At 39.0% G+C, this 15,975-nt stretch overlaps 2 protein-coding genes across 10 annotated transcripts in view; one reads left to right on the plus strand and one right to left on the minus strand.

Annotated features, from left to right (window-relative positions):
• Window positions 1-11,695, plus strand: part of baalcb (BAALC binder of MAP3K1 and KLF4 b) — a 72,333-nt gene extending 60,638 nt beyond the window's left edge. For 7 of the 9 annotated variants that reach the window (XM_079642771.1, XM_079642772.1, XM_079642775.1 and 4 more), the window contains 5 exons: window positions 5,170-5,293; window positions 5,951-6,121; window positions 6,809-7,030; window positions 10,309-10,508; window positions 11,066-11,695. In XM_079642771.1, coding sequence (XP_079498897.1) covers window positions 6,850-7,030; window positions 10,309-10,508; window positions 11,066-11,230 — 546 coding nt within the window. In that variant the 5' untranslated portion in view covers window positions 5,170-5,293; window positions 5,951-6,121; window positions 6,809-6,849 and the 3' untranslated portion in view covers window positions 11,231-11,695. The remainder of the gene's footprint in view (window positions 1-5,169; window positions 5,294-5,950; window positions 6,122-6,808; window positions 7,031-10,308; window positions 10,509-11,065) is intronic. The other 2 variants (XM_079642778.1, XM_079642777.1) reach the window with 1 other exon arrangement.
• Window positions 11,540-15,258, minus strand: nme6 (NME/NM23 nucleoside diphosphate kinase 6). Its single transcript, XM_079642769.1, has 6 exons — window positions 15,009-15,258; window positions 14,657-14,752; window positions 13,856-13,958; window positions 13,231-13,270; window positions 12,364-12,524; window positions 11,540-12,250 (listed from the first exon to the last, which is right to left on the minus strand). The coding sequence occupies exons 2-6, from the start codon at window positions 14,747-14,749 to the stop codon at window positions 12,099-12,101; spliced, it is 549 nt and encodes a 182-aa protein (XP_079498895.1). The 5' UTR covers window positions 14,750-14,752; window positions 15,009-15,258; the 3' UTR covers window positions 11,540-12,098.
• Between the last annotated feature and the right edge of the window lie 717 nt (window positions 15,259-15,975).

A 15,975-nucleotide genomic window follows, 5' to 3' on the forward strand; every position in this document is an offset into this window, starting at 1 on the left:
TTACGGCTTGTTGACTCCCACACTTTATCACCCTTTTTATTTCCACATTTTGGCTTCATCAGAGTTTCCCAAGATAATTTCCCTAAAACTAAAAAAAGATTCTGTCCCAGGAAATTCCATGAATACTAATGCTCCGTTCTGCGCTTCCTAAGCCCCCACTAATGCCCTTTCTGGAATATTCCCTGCCTTTGATAGGATTAGAGTTGTGTGTTTAGCAGGATAAAACGAATGAAGCCAATAAAGTGCAAAGGCTGCATTTACGGACCAGCCGAATTTAAAAGGCGGAAATATCAATTGAGGCTAGAGGTCGATTTTAGCACTTCCCCTGATAATTTAAATGACAGTAGGGAAAATTACATAAATCAGTCATGGAGAATGATTCTGTTATGGTGGCAATATTAATCATTTTTAGGTCAGACATAAATTCTAGTGTGGCACAAGTTTTGACACGTACACTTTGGAAGTACCATTTTTCTTCTTAAAGAGATAAAAGGTTGATTCATCAAGAGAACATGAAATATATTAATTCAATTAAACCCTGAAGATATATATATTTATACTTAATGATGCTGTGCTTTGCAGTTACTTATTCCAGTTTCCATTAACGCAGACATCCTACGTCCCATATATTTATTTATATATATACAGTAGCTGCAAGTGTAATGATTTTTATGAATTGTACAGCCAATGCTCCTCCCAAGGTTTTTTAAGTCGACTATCTGCAAGAAAGCCAGGCAAAATAGTGAATGAAAGGCTGCATGCTTCTGAGCCGCTCTTATCGTTCCTTAAAGGCAAATAAAAGCTTCGGATCAATAAACTCATTCACATGTCATTACCACTTTTGCCTGGAATGAAAGTACTGTTGTTAGCCCCCCCCCCCCCTGCTTATTTTAGGTAGTAGTGATGCCTCTCCTCTGAAGCACTCTGCACTAATGAAAAGGTGTTATGTTGGCTCTGACGAGATGATGGATTGAAAGAACAGCACCTCTTTAGAAATCTCTGGCATGTCTCTACATAAGGGGGAGACTGCTGTTGCCAGTCAGAGGAGAAGAGGCACGTCTCTGCCAGAAAGAAAAAAAGCCCCAGAGATGTGATTGATGCCACTGAACCACAATCGCCAGGCAAAGCTCAATCTGGACAAGCTGCTCGTTGTCCCACTGCAAGCTCCAATATCCACAATTTGCTGATAGAATCTGGAAAAGTGAACATGATAATGTCTCAGTGTCATTCGCAGAGTGTTTCGTTGTTTTCCAAGGTGAATGAATGTCAAGAAAATTACATTTTTGGTTGGAATTGTATTCTTTTTGGCATTAATTGGGACAAAGTAGAGACCAATTTCACACAAATGTAATGACTTCACATTACATTCAATCATGTCTGGAACAATATGGTATAACTGCAAAAATGCTTGGTCCTTTGTGATTGGAGTCAACTTTCCCCCTCTGCTCTCCCTAAAAGCATCCTAACTAGTTTTCCAGAGCGGTAACCAACTGGCTGACTCACTAAAATCCCAGAGAAAGTTTGGATTTGGCTGCCTCGCTGCTGCATATTAGCTCATTCACTCCCCCTCCTGACAGAACTTGCCAGAAAATTGTTATTTTCTCCCCGCAAAACTTTGCAAATCAATGGAGAGTGCATATTATTCGCTATCAACCTTGACCAGCTGTTAAAAATGAAGCAGTGGGGGCTGAATGTGGAGGCCAACTGCATGGCAGAGTTTGGTTTAGCTACCCACTATATACAAATGTGCTTCTATTCATGGACATGAATGACACATTTCTGTTGAAGAATCATGAAGACCATAGCTGAGGACAAAATGAACCCGAGTGAATTTTCAGGAAAATGGACATATGTCACTTAAATGGAAACGTACCTACCTAATTATAAAGTTAATTAGTTTCTGATTTGTTATCAGTGGAGCCATGTTGGTGTCAGCCTGAGACTGGAGACTTGGACTCACATAAGACTTTCCTGTAATTCACAAAAAATAGGACCTTACTTTCACAACTCTGTGGCAAGGCTTGACTCAAAATACTTGCAGTCTTGCAGATTTTTTGTGATTGAATCTTTTTTATGATAAATCCCCTACTAAAATACCCATTTTGTAATTGGTTTTCTATTGGTGCAATAAAGCAGCAGTATAACTGGACTTACAACCAAGCATAAATACATCATCCAAAATGGCAACACTGGTCGGAATAATACCGCATTTAATATGCAAGTAAACGTCAAACTGATTAATAATAGCCTTTAGAGCACTATTAATGTATGCTGCTGTGATTTTATAGAGCGCTTGTTTTTAGAGCCAGTGTAAGAAAATTGGTCACAAAGCACTATGACCATATTCATTCATTAGTTCAGTAAGATATAGAATAAGACCTTGCAAATAAAAACAAAACTGACTTTTTTCTGATAGATTGTTGTGTTGAAAATACAGGGAGGACGCAATTGTTTTTTTTATTTTACAGTTTTTTAGATAAACACAACTAAAACAACAAATGTTCAATACCCTCTTTAAAATAGGTTTGCAGTGGCAAAAAACAAGAACACAATGCATACTATTTTGTGTATTGTAACTGCATGGCTTTGTTTGCTGTAATAATGTTATATAACACATTTGCATATATATAATGCCTAACCTTAGGAATTAGTTAGTGAAAGGTCCTTTTTAGCAGATTTCAGGTTGAAACTCTGGGTTAAGTCTGCCAGGTTAAAAGAGAGCCACCTTGAAAATAACCCAAACTTTGTAGTATAGCCTTCTTTTCTTGTGAAGTGTGGATGTTATATACAGATATTATCTAACGAAGTAGAAATAAAACAACATAAAAGCACCTCACTGTTCTAGTGTTTGCACCTTTGATTCAAATTGTGTGTTTAGAGCTGTTCATGTAACTCCTGAAAGAAAGCAAAATGGTGTATTTCCAATTGAATGGTCGTCATTCAGATACATAAATATCTCACACAAAACAACATTAAACCAGCTCTGCTCAGTGTATCACAGACTGAAAACAAGGCTCCCGATGGCATTAATCCTAACTTACATTTTTCTATAAGATTCAGTGGAAGGCGTCCTTGTTTGCAGTTGAACTCTCACCCATGATTCATGCCAGTGTAGCGTCTGGCAGCGCGCCACATTAATCGCCGGGGTAATGGGGAGACAGGCCTATTGACCAGTAGTCCAATAGGACAGAGGTGCAGGACATACAAATCAAGGCTGCCCAGACTCATATTGACCAGACTGTCCCCAGGAAGCAAGATTCATTGTGTTTTGTGACGGGTGCTGAGAGAGAAAGTCACAGGGATTTGATTCAGCTCAGACCAAAATAAAGCTTGAATATGTATGAAAAGGGCAGGACTCCAATTGGTAGTTTAATCCTTTAGATAATCCCCCACAGTGTCTAAATAAATGTGGTGTCTGTGTTTCTACTTTCCAACTGAGTGCTTTTTCGCTCATGCATACTCTGTATATATTTACAGAGTGGAGGTTCAGTGGTGCATGGTAAGTGATGAAGTGCAGTGTTGACTTGTTGATGGTTTGGGAATAAATGTTCTCTTCTGTCTTTCTTGTCAGTCTCCATTATGAACTGTCCAGTAGTGAAGAAAAATGTAATGTACAGGCCAGAGTTTACACACCGGTAATGCTCACAGCATCAGCAGACCTTCCCAGGAGTTGTAAATCAGATTATCGCGCCTGTATTTTGAAGTGTTTTGTGCATCAAGTATGCTGTACACTGCTTGCCCATTACATCTTCCGCTGTGTGACGGGAACAAGTGGTGAGCTGCCCCGTTACTGAATTGATCGTACAGTTGAAGCGCCATTCCTTATCTGTTTTTAGTAATAAGCTTTATTGGCAGCTGATGCATCAAAAATAAATGAACTTCATTCACAGGAGCAGACCTCTCCTTCACAGCGGATGTGTTTTTCAAATATGATCACTTCCATAAAGCAGGGAGGAATATTGTTTACTGTCTCTTTACGGTTCATTGTGGAAATAAAAAAAAATAGAAAGAGGGCTGTGATGAATTGGCACTTTGCTGGAAAAAGTTTTACAAGCAATTAATGGAATGCAGTTTTAGGAATGAATTAACTTCTACATTGGGAAGTGAATATTACCACATATTGGCAGTACTCCATAAACCTGATTCACCTAACACATGTTTTAGATTTATAGATACCAACCAACATTATTAGCCCCCTAACACATTGTTAAAGGGTTTATTGGTAATCTGGGAACTATAGTCATTTATTTACCAGCACAATTCTTTGAGTAAAGGAGTGGGCAGTGACTGTCCCCTTGTGGGCAGAAAAGTGAACATCTTATTGGTGTTAGGGGCATAATGTATTGGGTCACAGGTTTCCAATGATTAGTCAAAATAGTTTTTTTGAGAGCTTAACAACTTGACAATTATTCAATCTACTCAAGCATGATTAATAATTGTTAATTGGGAAAATGTCAGAGTAGAATAATCACAGCTTTTCTAATTGTAATAGTGCTGCTATTGACTCCTATTTTCATTATCGATGAATCTGCCTGTACATGTCACTTGTTAGACGCTTTTATCCAAAACGACTTACATACTCAATACTGTGGGCAATCCCCACAGGAGCAATTTGGGGTTAAGTGTCTTGCCCAGGGACACAACGACATTTTGACTGCAGTGGGGTTTGAACCTGTGACCCCCCCTGATCCGAACGCCAAGGCTCTATCCACTGCGCCACACGCCTCCCAATATAATCCGCCTAATATTTTTACTGTATAAATGGTTCAGTCAGTCATTGAAGAGCCAGCATCCTAGTTTCTCTCAGCCCAAAATAATGTTTACATTGATATACAACAGAAAATAATAAAACATCTCTAATTGAAGAGCCTGAGAACTCTGTTTTCTATCGAAAATAAACGTCTATTTGCTTACATTCAAAATCACTTGACCGATGAATTAATGATTGATGACTCATCGTTGCAGCCCTAATTTTCAGATACACCATTAATTTAGCAGTTAAGGTTCAGGTATACATTAGCTGGCTGCAATGGGCATAAAATACAACTACATTATTGGGGTATATTGTAGTTGTAACCCCCCCCCCCCCCCCACAACATACCCCGTTTCTGCTTGAGAATAGCTGAATCATTGAACAGTTACTCTCTCTGTAAATCCACCTTTTCTCAGGTGAATTGGAGCGCGTGGTGTGCACGGACGCGTTATCGACCGGAGGATTTTGATTATTGGCAACATGTCATGCGCCTGTGATGCGACGAGACGCGGGAGCAGCCGGGGCGATACAATCACACCAGTAAGGCTTTATCATATTTTACTCTAAGGTGTTCTTTTTTCACATATAAACCGAACAGAAAATTGGCGTATTTCGCGTTTCAGCCTGGCATCATCCGGGGTTTTATTTTTGTATTCATTCACGCTATCGTTGCTATTTTGTGTTGGCCTGTAGCGATAATAGCTGTTTATGATGCGATACAGACTAATATCGGTATTAATGTCCTACGTATTTACCATTGCCTTTTACCCTCTGTGGTGTCTATTTGGATTCCATAATCTGAGCCTAATTGTCGTTATTGAATTGTTAAAGGCTACACCAGGCGATCTAATGATCTATAGTAAATGTAATTGTTGACATTTAGTGTCAGTCCATCAATACTATTCGGAATTTATCAGTGTCTAATTTATGGTAGGTATTGATTAGATATCGATTAGATAGATTGATAGATATATAGATTGATAGATTGATAGAACAGTTTATTATAAACAACCATAATGTATATGGTAACAGTAGAACAAATACAACAATAGAGCATTCAATAGGCTACACAGCAAGCACTTATCCCACAAAAGAGTTAGATATGTGTCTCTATGGGAGAGTCATTCAGTCTTTTTATGCATAAAACAGAGCAAAGCTTTAATTGTAGTCTGACAGATTTGACTCTTCCTTTCTCAGGTGACTTGCTGGATTCGGTGATCGATGGTGCCTTTGGATGCTCATGGAGAACTGTAAACAAGATTGAGTCAACAAAGAAGGGACCTCTCAACCTGCTATTTAAAGGAAAGAAGTCACTAGAGGCTGATCTTATGAGGACATTGGGGTTTTAACACAGCTGCGTGCTGTTCTGTAAGTATTATGAGACTTATTCTGGTAAAATGTACAGAATGTAACTGTAAAGTATATTATATGTGTGGCCTGCAACACTTTCTTCATCCAATTATTTGCCAATTCGTTTCTAGATTAAAAAAAAAAATTCTATACCATACAGTACCTTATAGCATTTCCCAAAACCCAGAGGCCATAGCTGTAACACATGGTAAAATACAGTTGAATGAATTGTCATTATGAACTGTATCTATGATTGGTATTGATGCAGCACTGCCACTCCCAAAACCTAGTAATTGTACTTTAAACTGGGCTCTACTTAACATACAATACATTATTTGACCTGCATGTAAAGTTTTTGTTACATTTTTTGCACAAACAATATATATTTGCAAATTTGCAAAGTCCCTCCCTCAAATCAAATGTACACTATTTAAATGTCAGCAAATCACAAGTGAGACTTGGCTAATCTATTGTCAAAATACACATTTACTTTTTACATTTCACTACATTTTCCATTAGCTTCATTTCTAATATATCATTTAGCAGTGAATGTTATCTTAAGAATAAAATATATTGTTTCCGAATCATCATGAATCTTTTATGTCTAGAAGGGAAAAGTGTCACTCAGTCGATATCACAGCTTCCTACAACGAAATCCAGTGTAAATCAAATCTGTTTCTGCTTTTCCTTTCATCCGTGCTGAAGAAAGGTCCAGGTGGGAAGCTACACCGCCCCGAGGCAGAGCTATGGGCTGCGGGGGGAGCAGGACCGATGCTCTGGAGCCTCGGTACCTGGAGAGCTGGACCAAGGAGACGGAGTCCACGTGGCTGACCAGCACCGACACCGACATCCCCCTGTCCTCCATCCAGAGCATCCCCTCCGAAAACTCTGAGACTGGCTTCGCATCGGAGAAAACAATCACCCCTGGTAAGGAGAAGGAATTAGAGTTGAGTGGTTGGATAACTGAATACTTAATTGGTCTCAAGACGGGGAAAAGGCAGTAATTGAACTGCTGAACAAAGGAATAATACCTTTATAGTTGTATGAATAAGTGCTTTGTAAGGCTCCGACTGCAGAGTATGGTATATGTGAAATTCCTATCCTTTGTTTCTGTTTGATTGTGAATATGTTCGTTAAAATAAGCAGTGTTTTTTATTTACTTGGGCTGAAAATGTGCTTGTGTTTGTTATTTACACCAGGCTAGGAGAGCTCATGCTTATGCTGTAAGTAACATTATTATGAATAAGTGGCTTCCTAACACTCTAAACATCAAAGTGAAGTGTGACACTCTCTGTAAGGAAAATCCTGTGCGTGTTTTCCTTTTGACGTCAAACATTTTCAGAGGTTTTTCACGGCTTTTACAAACAACAAGCCATTGTGCACACAGCAAATTGAAAAAGGAAATTGAAAATGTGTTGCAATGCCCCTCGGGCTGTAGCTCAGGGTTATGTACGGCACAAGGATCTGCAGCAAACCATTTGTTCAGTTAGTCACCATATACAGCTCAGAAACAAATGCATCCCACTACCATTCTGCCATTGTTCTTCTTCTTGTTATGCACTAAATTGCGGGTGCGCTTTCTTTGAAGCCGGGCGGAAATTAATCAGTAAATGCACGTAATAGGCAACATCAAAAGCAACGGTGCTGATACAGGACTTGGCTCTCATGGCAACAGATGCAGTTGCTGTTGAATGAAGGCCGAGGAGCCTTGATGTAATTGTGAAGGCAATTCAGTTAAGGTCTACTCAAAGGAGATAACACAAAACCACAATCGGCCAAATGAATCAGCAACTGTCAACCACAAAGCTTGTATTAAACAGTTGTGAGACTTTAATGTAAAATAAATGTACATCTGTAGTATGTAGTGGTTATCTTTAACATTAACCGTGCATTTTCTTTAAAAAGTCTTTGTTCTGTCTTTGGTGAGTCCCTAAAAAGCCTGAATATTTACTGTATGTGCACACATTGCTGGGGAAGGTGAACATCCGTAAAATACCGTCATCCAGATCATTTAACTCCCACTTGACATGTACACCAAATACCACTCCAGAATGATATTCCGAGTGTTTCCATTATTCATGACACTTCACACACTCTAGTCAGATGAGTTCATAGGTGGCAGTAATGCACCTGTAAGCCCAGGGCCGGCTCTAGACAATTCACAGCCCTAGGCGAGATTTGAGTTGACGCCCCAGCCAGAGAATCGTACAATAGAAAAGATAAAGATCAATAGAGTATCCAAGGAATACACAATAGAATGGGGGGTGGACGTCACATCCTCTAGGGGGGTCCGGAGGTATGCCCCCCCGGGAAGATGTTTTTAACATTTAAAGGTCACATGTCATGCTTTTCCGGTTATTACCCGTCCCCTTGTGTGTTATGAAGTTTTTTCTGCATGTAAACGGTGTGCTGAGTCAAAACCCTCAAAGTACACCCTGTAGCGAGTAAAACTCTAAAACAGAAAATACCCCCCCAAAACGCCTCGTTGGGGGGAGGAGCTGCAGTGAGCCGTTTAGTGGAGAAAGTGAATACTGTTGAATACACATACTTTACAGAGATGCTGTATGCGAAACCAATGTGATTTTGGAAAATTGCACAGTATTTTTCTATTTTAGTATACCTCAACAATGGAATTATGATCACTGGAAATGGCCATGACATGTAACCTTTAAAGTAAAATGCTTCAATCTGGTGCACTTTAAGCAGAATTACTACTAGATCTAGAGGGTACAACTCTAAACACCCATATGAAAAAAATTGGTTTACATTTTATTAATCAAATAAGTATGTGAACATAACCAATAACCTACCATAGCCAATAACAAATAAATGTTACTTATTTTATTTTTGTTGTTCATTCATATCTTATTTGACCTATTAACATTTATTTATTTGTGCATTTTTTTTTTATCTCTCCAGTTTAAAACAATATTTTTGGTTCACTGTCCTATTGTATACATTGAAATGATTTCAAACCTGTTTTATCCCAATAATTATAAAGGAGTGCCTTGGAAATATTTGTTTACATAAATTGTGACCAAACCGTTTGAGACCCACTGAGATAACTTAGAATAAAGTGAACTATCTAAAACTCAGAGTCCTTTACCTCACTGAGCTGTAGTTATCAGCCTCTCAGTCTGACTGGAGAGGACTCTCCCTCCACATTATTGTAGAAACGTCTTCTTCTAATATCCGTTAGAGCAGCTAGCACCAGATTCTAATAACAACAGCGCCGGTACCGGTGCACCCTCCCTCTCCCTCATTCGCTCCCAAGCTCACTCGCACTTTGGCTGTGAGCTGCGGGCGCCAGATAAGCCAACATCCCCAATTTTCATCACTTACAGCGCCCATCGTACAGGGCAAATGAAAAGTGTAACCGGGGTCAAAAAAGGGTGTTACATTTACTTAATTATGAATGTTGTTACATCAAGGCCGAAAATTAGGATGAGCACCAACGGTCAAAAATGTTTTTCTACCAGCGCAGCGCCTCCCCAGATCTGGCGCCCTAGGCGAACATCTATAACGCCAGTGCTACGGGCCGGCCCTGTGTAAGCCTTCAGAAAGCTCAGACCTGTGACTAATGCGGTGCCATTTACAAATAACACACTTCTACACTACAGGAATCATAATCAGTGGGATACCATAATAGTTATATTGGCACGGCTGGTTATTTGGAATGGGAAAAAACCTGTGATGTGCTGAAAAGCTGAGAAAGGGGATTCCAGATTGGTAAATAGCAATTATCATGGAGCAGAATCCCCTGATTACCCTGTCTAAGAGATCCAGTAACACCTTCCCAGCTTTATTATTTATTTCATGTACAAACATGCTACTGTTTAAGCTCTTGAATTACTTCTTATTTTAGCATGTTAAATATTATAGGAAAATAAAACTCCCTTCTGCTATTCCCTTATGAGTCTTTCATCCCTCATTTTTATATAATTTCTTGAAAACCTATTAGAAGTCAATATAATTCATGTTTTATACATTTTGTTTATGGTATTGTTCATGCTATTAAATGTTTGTTTTCAAGTAAAATATTTGTGTTACCCAAGTATCACACACCTATGAATGAAGGACCTTGTCATGTGTGCTTTTGTGAAACATTTGTAATCCCATCAGGTAACAGGAACCCGAGTATGTGGGTTACTGATTAACCCACATATCCTGGATTGTAAAGCAAGCTTAGGTTTTTTTTCTTGTAGTTCCAGATTTCTTCGAGGAAGGCCTCCCTCTTCCTGCTCAGGCGTACCTGAAGGTCTGCTCGGCTGTGTCTGAAGCCAGTCTGAGCGACGAGAAGCCGGGCAGCCCCCCTGCTCTAATGGGCTCTCCCCCCAAAGAGGCGGTGATTCTGTCATCTGGAACCACAGTGCAGCGCAGAAGTGTGCTACACACTGAGGAGATTGTAAGACTCTCCCCACATTTAGAATATGTCACAACACTTTTTCTTATGTATCCATTTCTCTGGTATGAGTATTGCATTGTGGGAAACACCATTATTTGCCAGGTGTGTGAATCAAACCATTCACTTTTACCAATGTATGTCCTGCTCATTGCTGGAGCTGAAACAATAAGTGATCAAATTCATAACTAGATTGTCAGAAAGGTAAGCAGCAATCATCTAGTATATTTTAAAGGAAACATTTCCTGGTTCCAGCTTCTCAAATATGGACATTTTGATGCTTCTCTTGATCAAGCCAGATTAATTGATACATATTTTACACAAGTTAAATTAACAGTAGCTTAGTAACATTGTCAGAATGTTGGCACCTGTCTGTGCTAAATAGTCCATAAATGATCAGTTAATCAAATTAATTAAATGTATATATAAACAAAAAGATGTGTAGCTCTCATGCCACCATCTGCAATCTAAACAAATGCACAATCTTTACAACAAAGTTGGTATACATTTTTAATATCCCATGTTCCTCCTTCCTTCATCATCATCATCATCATCATCAGACTAAATGGCAGGACAATCGGATGTCGACGAAGCAGGTGACCATCACAGTGACGCAGAGCATCCATCAGGTGGACAAGAACGGGAAGGTGAAGAAGTCCCTCACCACCTACGAGGTTATGAAACCCTCGGAAAACCTCAAACAGGTGAACACAGAAAACACCTGAGAGCAGGGGACACTGGAAGAAGCTGAACTAAAAGAGATGACAAAGTGAACTGATGGAGTCTTTGTTTCAAATCTGACGGCTGATGGAAGCACAGGAGGGATGAGACTCTGAGCTGTACAGTATAGCTAGTCCTGACAACATGGCGGATTTTCTTCTTTAAAAGTATACACTGTATAATGCTATGGTGCCTGTTACTACGTTGACATGATAAACTGTAGATTAGTCATAGAAAATACAAAACATGACAGTACATACAGTATCAGGCCTGAAAAACATACATGAGGACAGGAAATCGTTTTTGGGCAAATGTTGAATTTCTTAAATGAACTACAATCTAAAACGCGTTCTCATCCACATGTTAGGATGCTTTGAGGATAGATGCGTTGAATCAAATGTCATTTTTGATCGTTTATCCCAACATGTATGAATACACAACATGTAGTTGCTGCTGTGCTACGATCTGTAGGGCTCAGGAAAATGATTGTGATGATTGCACTATTTACAGTGAAGCTTGGACGGGAGTTAGTGCCGACGGCGTGGAACATTGTCCTCTACGTTGTGTCGTTTTCTACAGAAAGGTGTTGCATTTTATTATATAGTAATTTCTTGTTTAATAAATTAAACGAAAACATTTATGGTCCTTCATTTATACGACTTATAAGCTTTCTATAGTCAAGGAAAGTGGAAAGACTAGGGATAAGCATATTGGCACTTGACACATGCACGTTTAGGGATGGTCACACATACATTTTATATAGAGCATGTAGGATTAAAGCGTCTTTACTGGCAGATGGCATTTGTGTGAGCAAATCGACAAACAATTGCAGACTTTCTACGTAGTCTTGAGGGATCCTGAGCAGTTCTGAGGTCAGCTTTGGGTTGAAAGAGTGTGTATCTGTTTTTGATCGTCATAATGTATTTGTCCAGATCTGAACAATGGCTCCTCTTTGTCCATCCACTCCTCCATACAGAAATCTGGGAAGAAGAAATCGATTTCTCTCCGTGCCGACTCAATGGAATCTGAAGAGGAATGAGATAAAAAAACTCCGTAATCAGTATGTAATTTGAAAGCTCGTGATAATACAAAAGCAATGTGTTTTTGTACATACTGTATGTTAATGCATTCCTCCTACCTGAGCCGTGAGTGGTGTTTCGTGTGTCTGAGAGTCCAAATTGGCCCCTGATAGACTCGGGCGCTGTGTATCTGGCTCTGAAAACTTTAGTTGGCCCCATCAGTTCTCTCCAGTGACGTATGGCATCCTCTCTGGCTAAAAGGTACGCTCGCATCGGACCACTGAGAGGAAAAACAACATCAAGTTTGAGAAGTCATGAATCAAAGCCAATTATCACGCCATGTAAGCCGATAGCAAAACCACACTCTGCTCTGTGATTTTCCGACGTTCAATTTAAACGTTGGATGCTTTCTATGCTTCAACAGAGAGGCCAAAATGGACTTGAATCCAATCTATCCACTCCAAAACCTCCTGGGAAGATCGTGTCCAGGAATTCATATTGGTCTATCAATTTGATCTCGAAACAATGCCGACTGGAACCGGGCACAGGATGTTTTCTAATGTCTTCAATAACGCTGAAGGCATCCAGAGAAAGGTTGCTGTGGCAACTACCGATTGACTGCTGCGAGGGCACAATAATGACACTGTGTTTACGAGAACCTTTTTGCAATCCAGAGGAGCTCACGTGGAGCTTTTGTCCGCGGGCTACATGGGGACTTTCATGAATATTGCTCCAGGGCTGTTGTCCGCTGATAATTCAAACTCCTGTTGTGAAGTTCCAGAAAATGATTCATTGGTGACTTGCTGAGCATAAAATTAGAGCATCATATATTGACGTGTGCTGTTTCTGAGTCAGCCCTGTGGGTTATTTGGTATGGGACTTACAAGCCTCTGTTATTACATTTCAACAACAGCAACAGACACGTTTTTAACAAAGTAAATCATTCTACGCTGTCATGGTTTAGAAGTACACATATGATGGCTTACCTTGACATGAATTCAACTAGTCTTTGGTAGAAGAATCGCCCTATGAAGTAAAACAGAGCATAAATAATCCATTTTCAAACTCTTTAACAGTGTGAAACTGTTCTTCACTGTCTGACTTTAATGAAAGATATTGTACAGGTACCATCCTCTAGAGCAGGGGTTCCCAACCTTTACAGCCCGCGACCCCCAAAATAACAGTGCCAGAGACTGGCGACCCCCACGTTATTATTAATAATAATACAAATATTTATTTATTTGTAATCATCTCGCGACCCCCTGTTCTAGAGAAGAGGTTGTTTCTGTTTTTACTTCTCAGTGTGTGGGCGCTACAGCGAAACAGTATACAATGAGTCACTTGTTTTGACCTAGATACACTGCTGGGAAAAGTACTTTTTTAATATTACCAGCTTCATATTAGAGATGCATTAATATGTGCAGGTACAGCTAATTATAATTGCTTTATATATTATAACCTATAAGAATATATCGTAATTGTGATTTAAAAGGTGTTTAGATAATAGGTATGACAAAACAGACTGCTGGCTAAATTGTGTGGTCAGATGGAATCACAACCGCAGCATTTTGCTCATTTAAATATATTTGAACACATGAGTCGTGTGCACACCTGAATGTTCAGCGTAAAACCTCTCAGAGTCCTGTCTCCTCCACACGAGGTCTTTGCATTTAACAATGACAAAGTTGTTGTCCAGGATCCTCTGATGAAGAGCCTGAAAGATAAAATGTTGTTTATATCGTGTTGTACCATATTGTAGCTGATGATAACAATATCCTAAATCTAAATATGTCTAGATCAAAACTGTATATACTGTGTGCAGATTTTTTGGACTTGGAGAAGGACTTTTTATATTTTATATTATCTGCAGGAATTGAAGCTGGCAGGGGGGTGATACTTAAAATATACCAAAATATTCTGATAAAAAATATCCTTTTCCTAATAATTAGGATGACAGTGGTCTAATTTATTGGGAACTTCCATTGACAGAGGTTTTAATCATTTTCTCTGCTTTCATTGCTGTGAGGCCTCAGGGCTTGTGACCGTATACCAAGAAAGCAAATGGAGCTTCTTCCAATGTCTAAATCTTGTGGAAAAACGAAATAAGACACATAAAATAACCTCACAGTATTATTTATTTACACTTTTTTTCGTTTTGTGGGCACTCAATTGGACAGTTGGCTATATGTACGTTTTGATTATGTTGTAGGAAAGAACATTTGTTAGATAGTTTTGGCATTGCTATTTATTTTGAGGAGGGAGCTATAATAATATGCATTAATGTTTATATGATATCTCTGCTCACTCTGGAAGACTAACGTGACAGCAACAATAAAGGTAGGGATAAAACAGCTTAAGTAGGGGTCTACATGAACAACTTGTAAAGTTAAAACCTCACTAACAGACTCTCACCTCCAGCATCACAGGGTGAGCCACAGCATCTGGTTTGATGACCGCCAGGGTGAGCTGCAGCACTTTGGACAGGCAGCGAGCTGTGAGTAACATCTTCTGCAGAAACCACAGAAATCATAGTTTCTCAATAAAACGAGTGAGTAAATTAGCCTTAGCTGATTAAATGAAGCATTAGCTCACGGTTGCAGCTTTAAGTGTTGAAAATGAAACCAAAAAGTGCCATGTAAACAACATAAGCAAATACTTATTTCCTTTTACATTTATGGTCATGCTGATTAACCACAATTAAACATTTTAAGAGTAGGCTATAAATATTGCCTCCTTCACTAGTTACAGATAATGTGATAGTTACCAGCTTCTTGCCCAAAACAGTCAGTTTGAAGAGGAGAGAGCAGCCGCCATGTTGGAGCAAATATAAACTCGTCACTTTAATATTCAGTCTACACTCCCTGGTTGTAAATACGAGTATTTTCTTTATGTCTTTTTACACAACGTGCTGAAATATTAACGTGTATTTAACGTAAATATGAGAATATTCGCTGAATGAATCCACGCACAGGTCAGTCCGTCCCGTATTACTGTCCCCGGAAACTAAACCAACACACAACGTTCCTGCTGTATCAAAACTCATAAACAATTATCAGTTAAAATGCAGCTGGTGACTATTGGTTACTACTGAAATGTAAATCAAACTCAGTCAGAACAATTTACAATGTGTCAGCCAGGCATATTTTAATCTGTTTATGTTGTCTATATCATGTTATGTCTTTGTGTTTTAAATCAATGCCTGGCTCCTCATATTGACGCTCATAAAATGCTCTTATATGGTGACATAATTTAGACAGACAAACAAACTTGGGGGTCCAGAGCAAATCTTTAAGGATAACCCATCACTGTGTGTAAAATAAACGAAGGAGCCAGTGCCTTACACATTGCAACGGCAGCAATGTGCTTAAATGTCAGTCTTCAAGCTATGAACATTTCCCTCTTCATTGCACTGACTTGCCATGAAAAAAATAAGAATAAATGCCTTTATCATTTGTCAAAAATACTTATTTGATGTATTCTTTATTGTTGTTATCCCTTTTGAAAAAGAAATACAAAATAATTATAATTATTCCATCTATTAGCCTTTATTTATCCAGGTAAAAATCCCATTGAGATCAACGATCTCTTTTACAAGGGAGACCTGCCGCACATTGGTTACACATGTAACACAAAACAAAAAAGGACACATACATCATAATGACAGGGGTACAATTTACAAACCTATTCACAAAGACAGGTACCAGGAGTATCAACTATCATTCCTCAAGATA

Source organism: Notothenia rossii, assembly GCF_949606895.1.
Source record: "Notothenia rossii genome assembly, chromosome: 8".
Classification (NCBI taxonomy): Eukaryota; Metazoa; Chordata; class Actinopteri; order Perciformes; family Nototheniidae; genus Notothenia; species Notothenia rossii.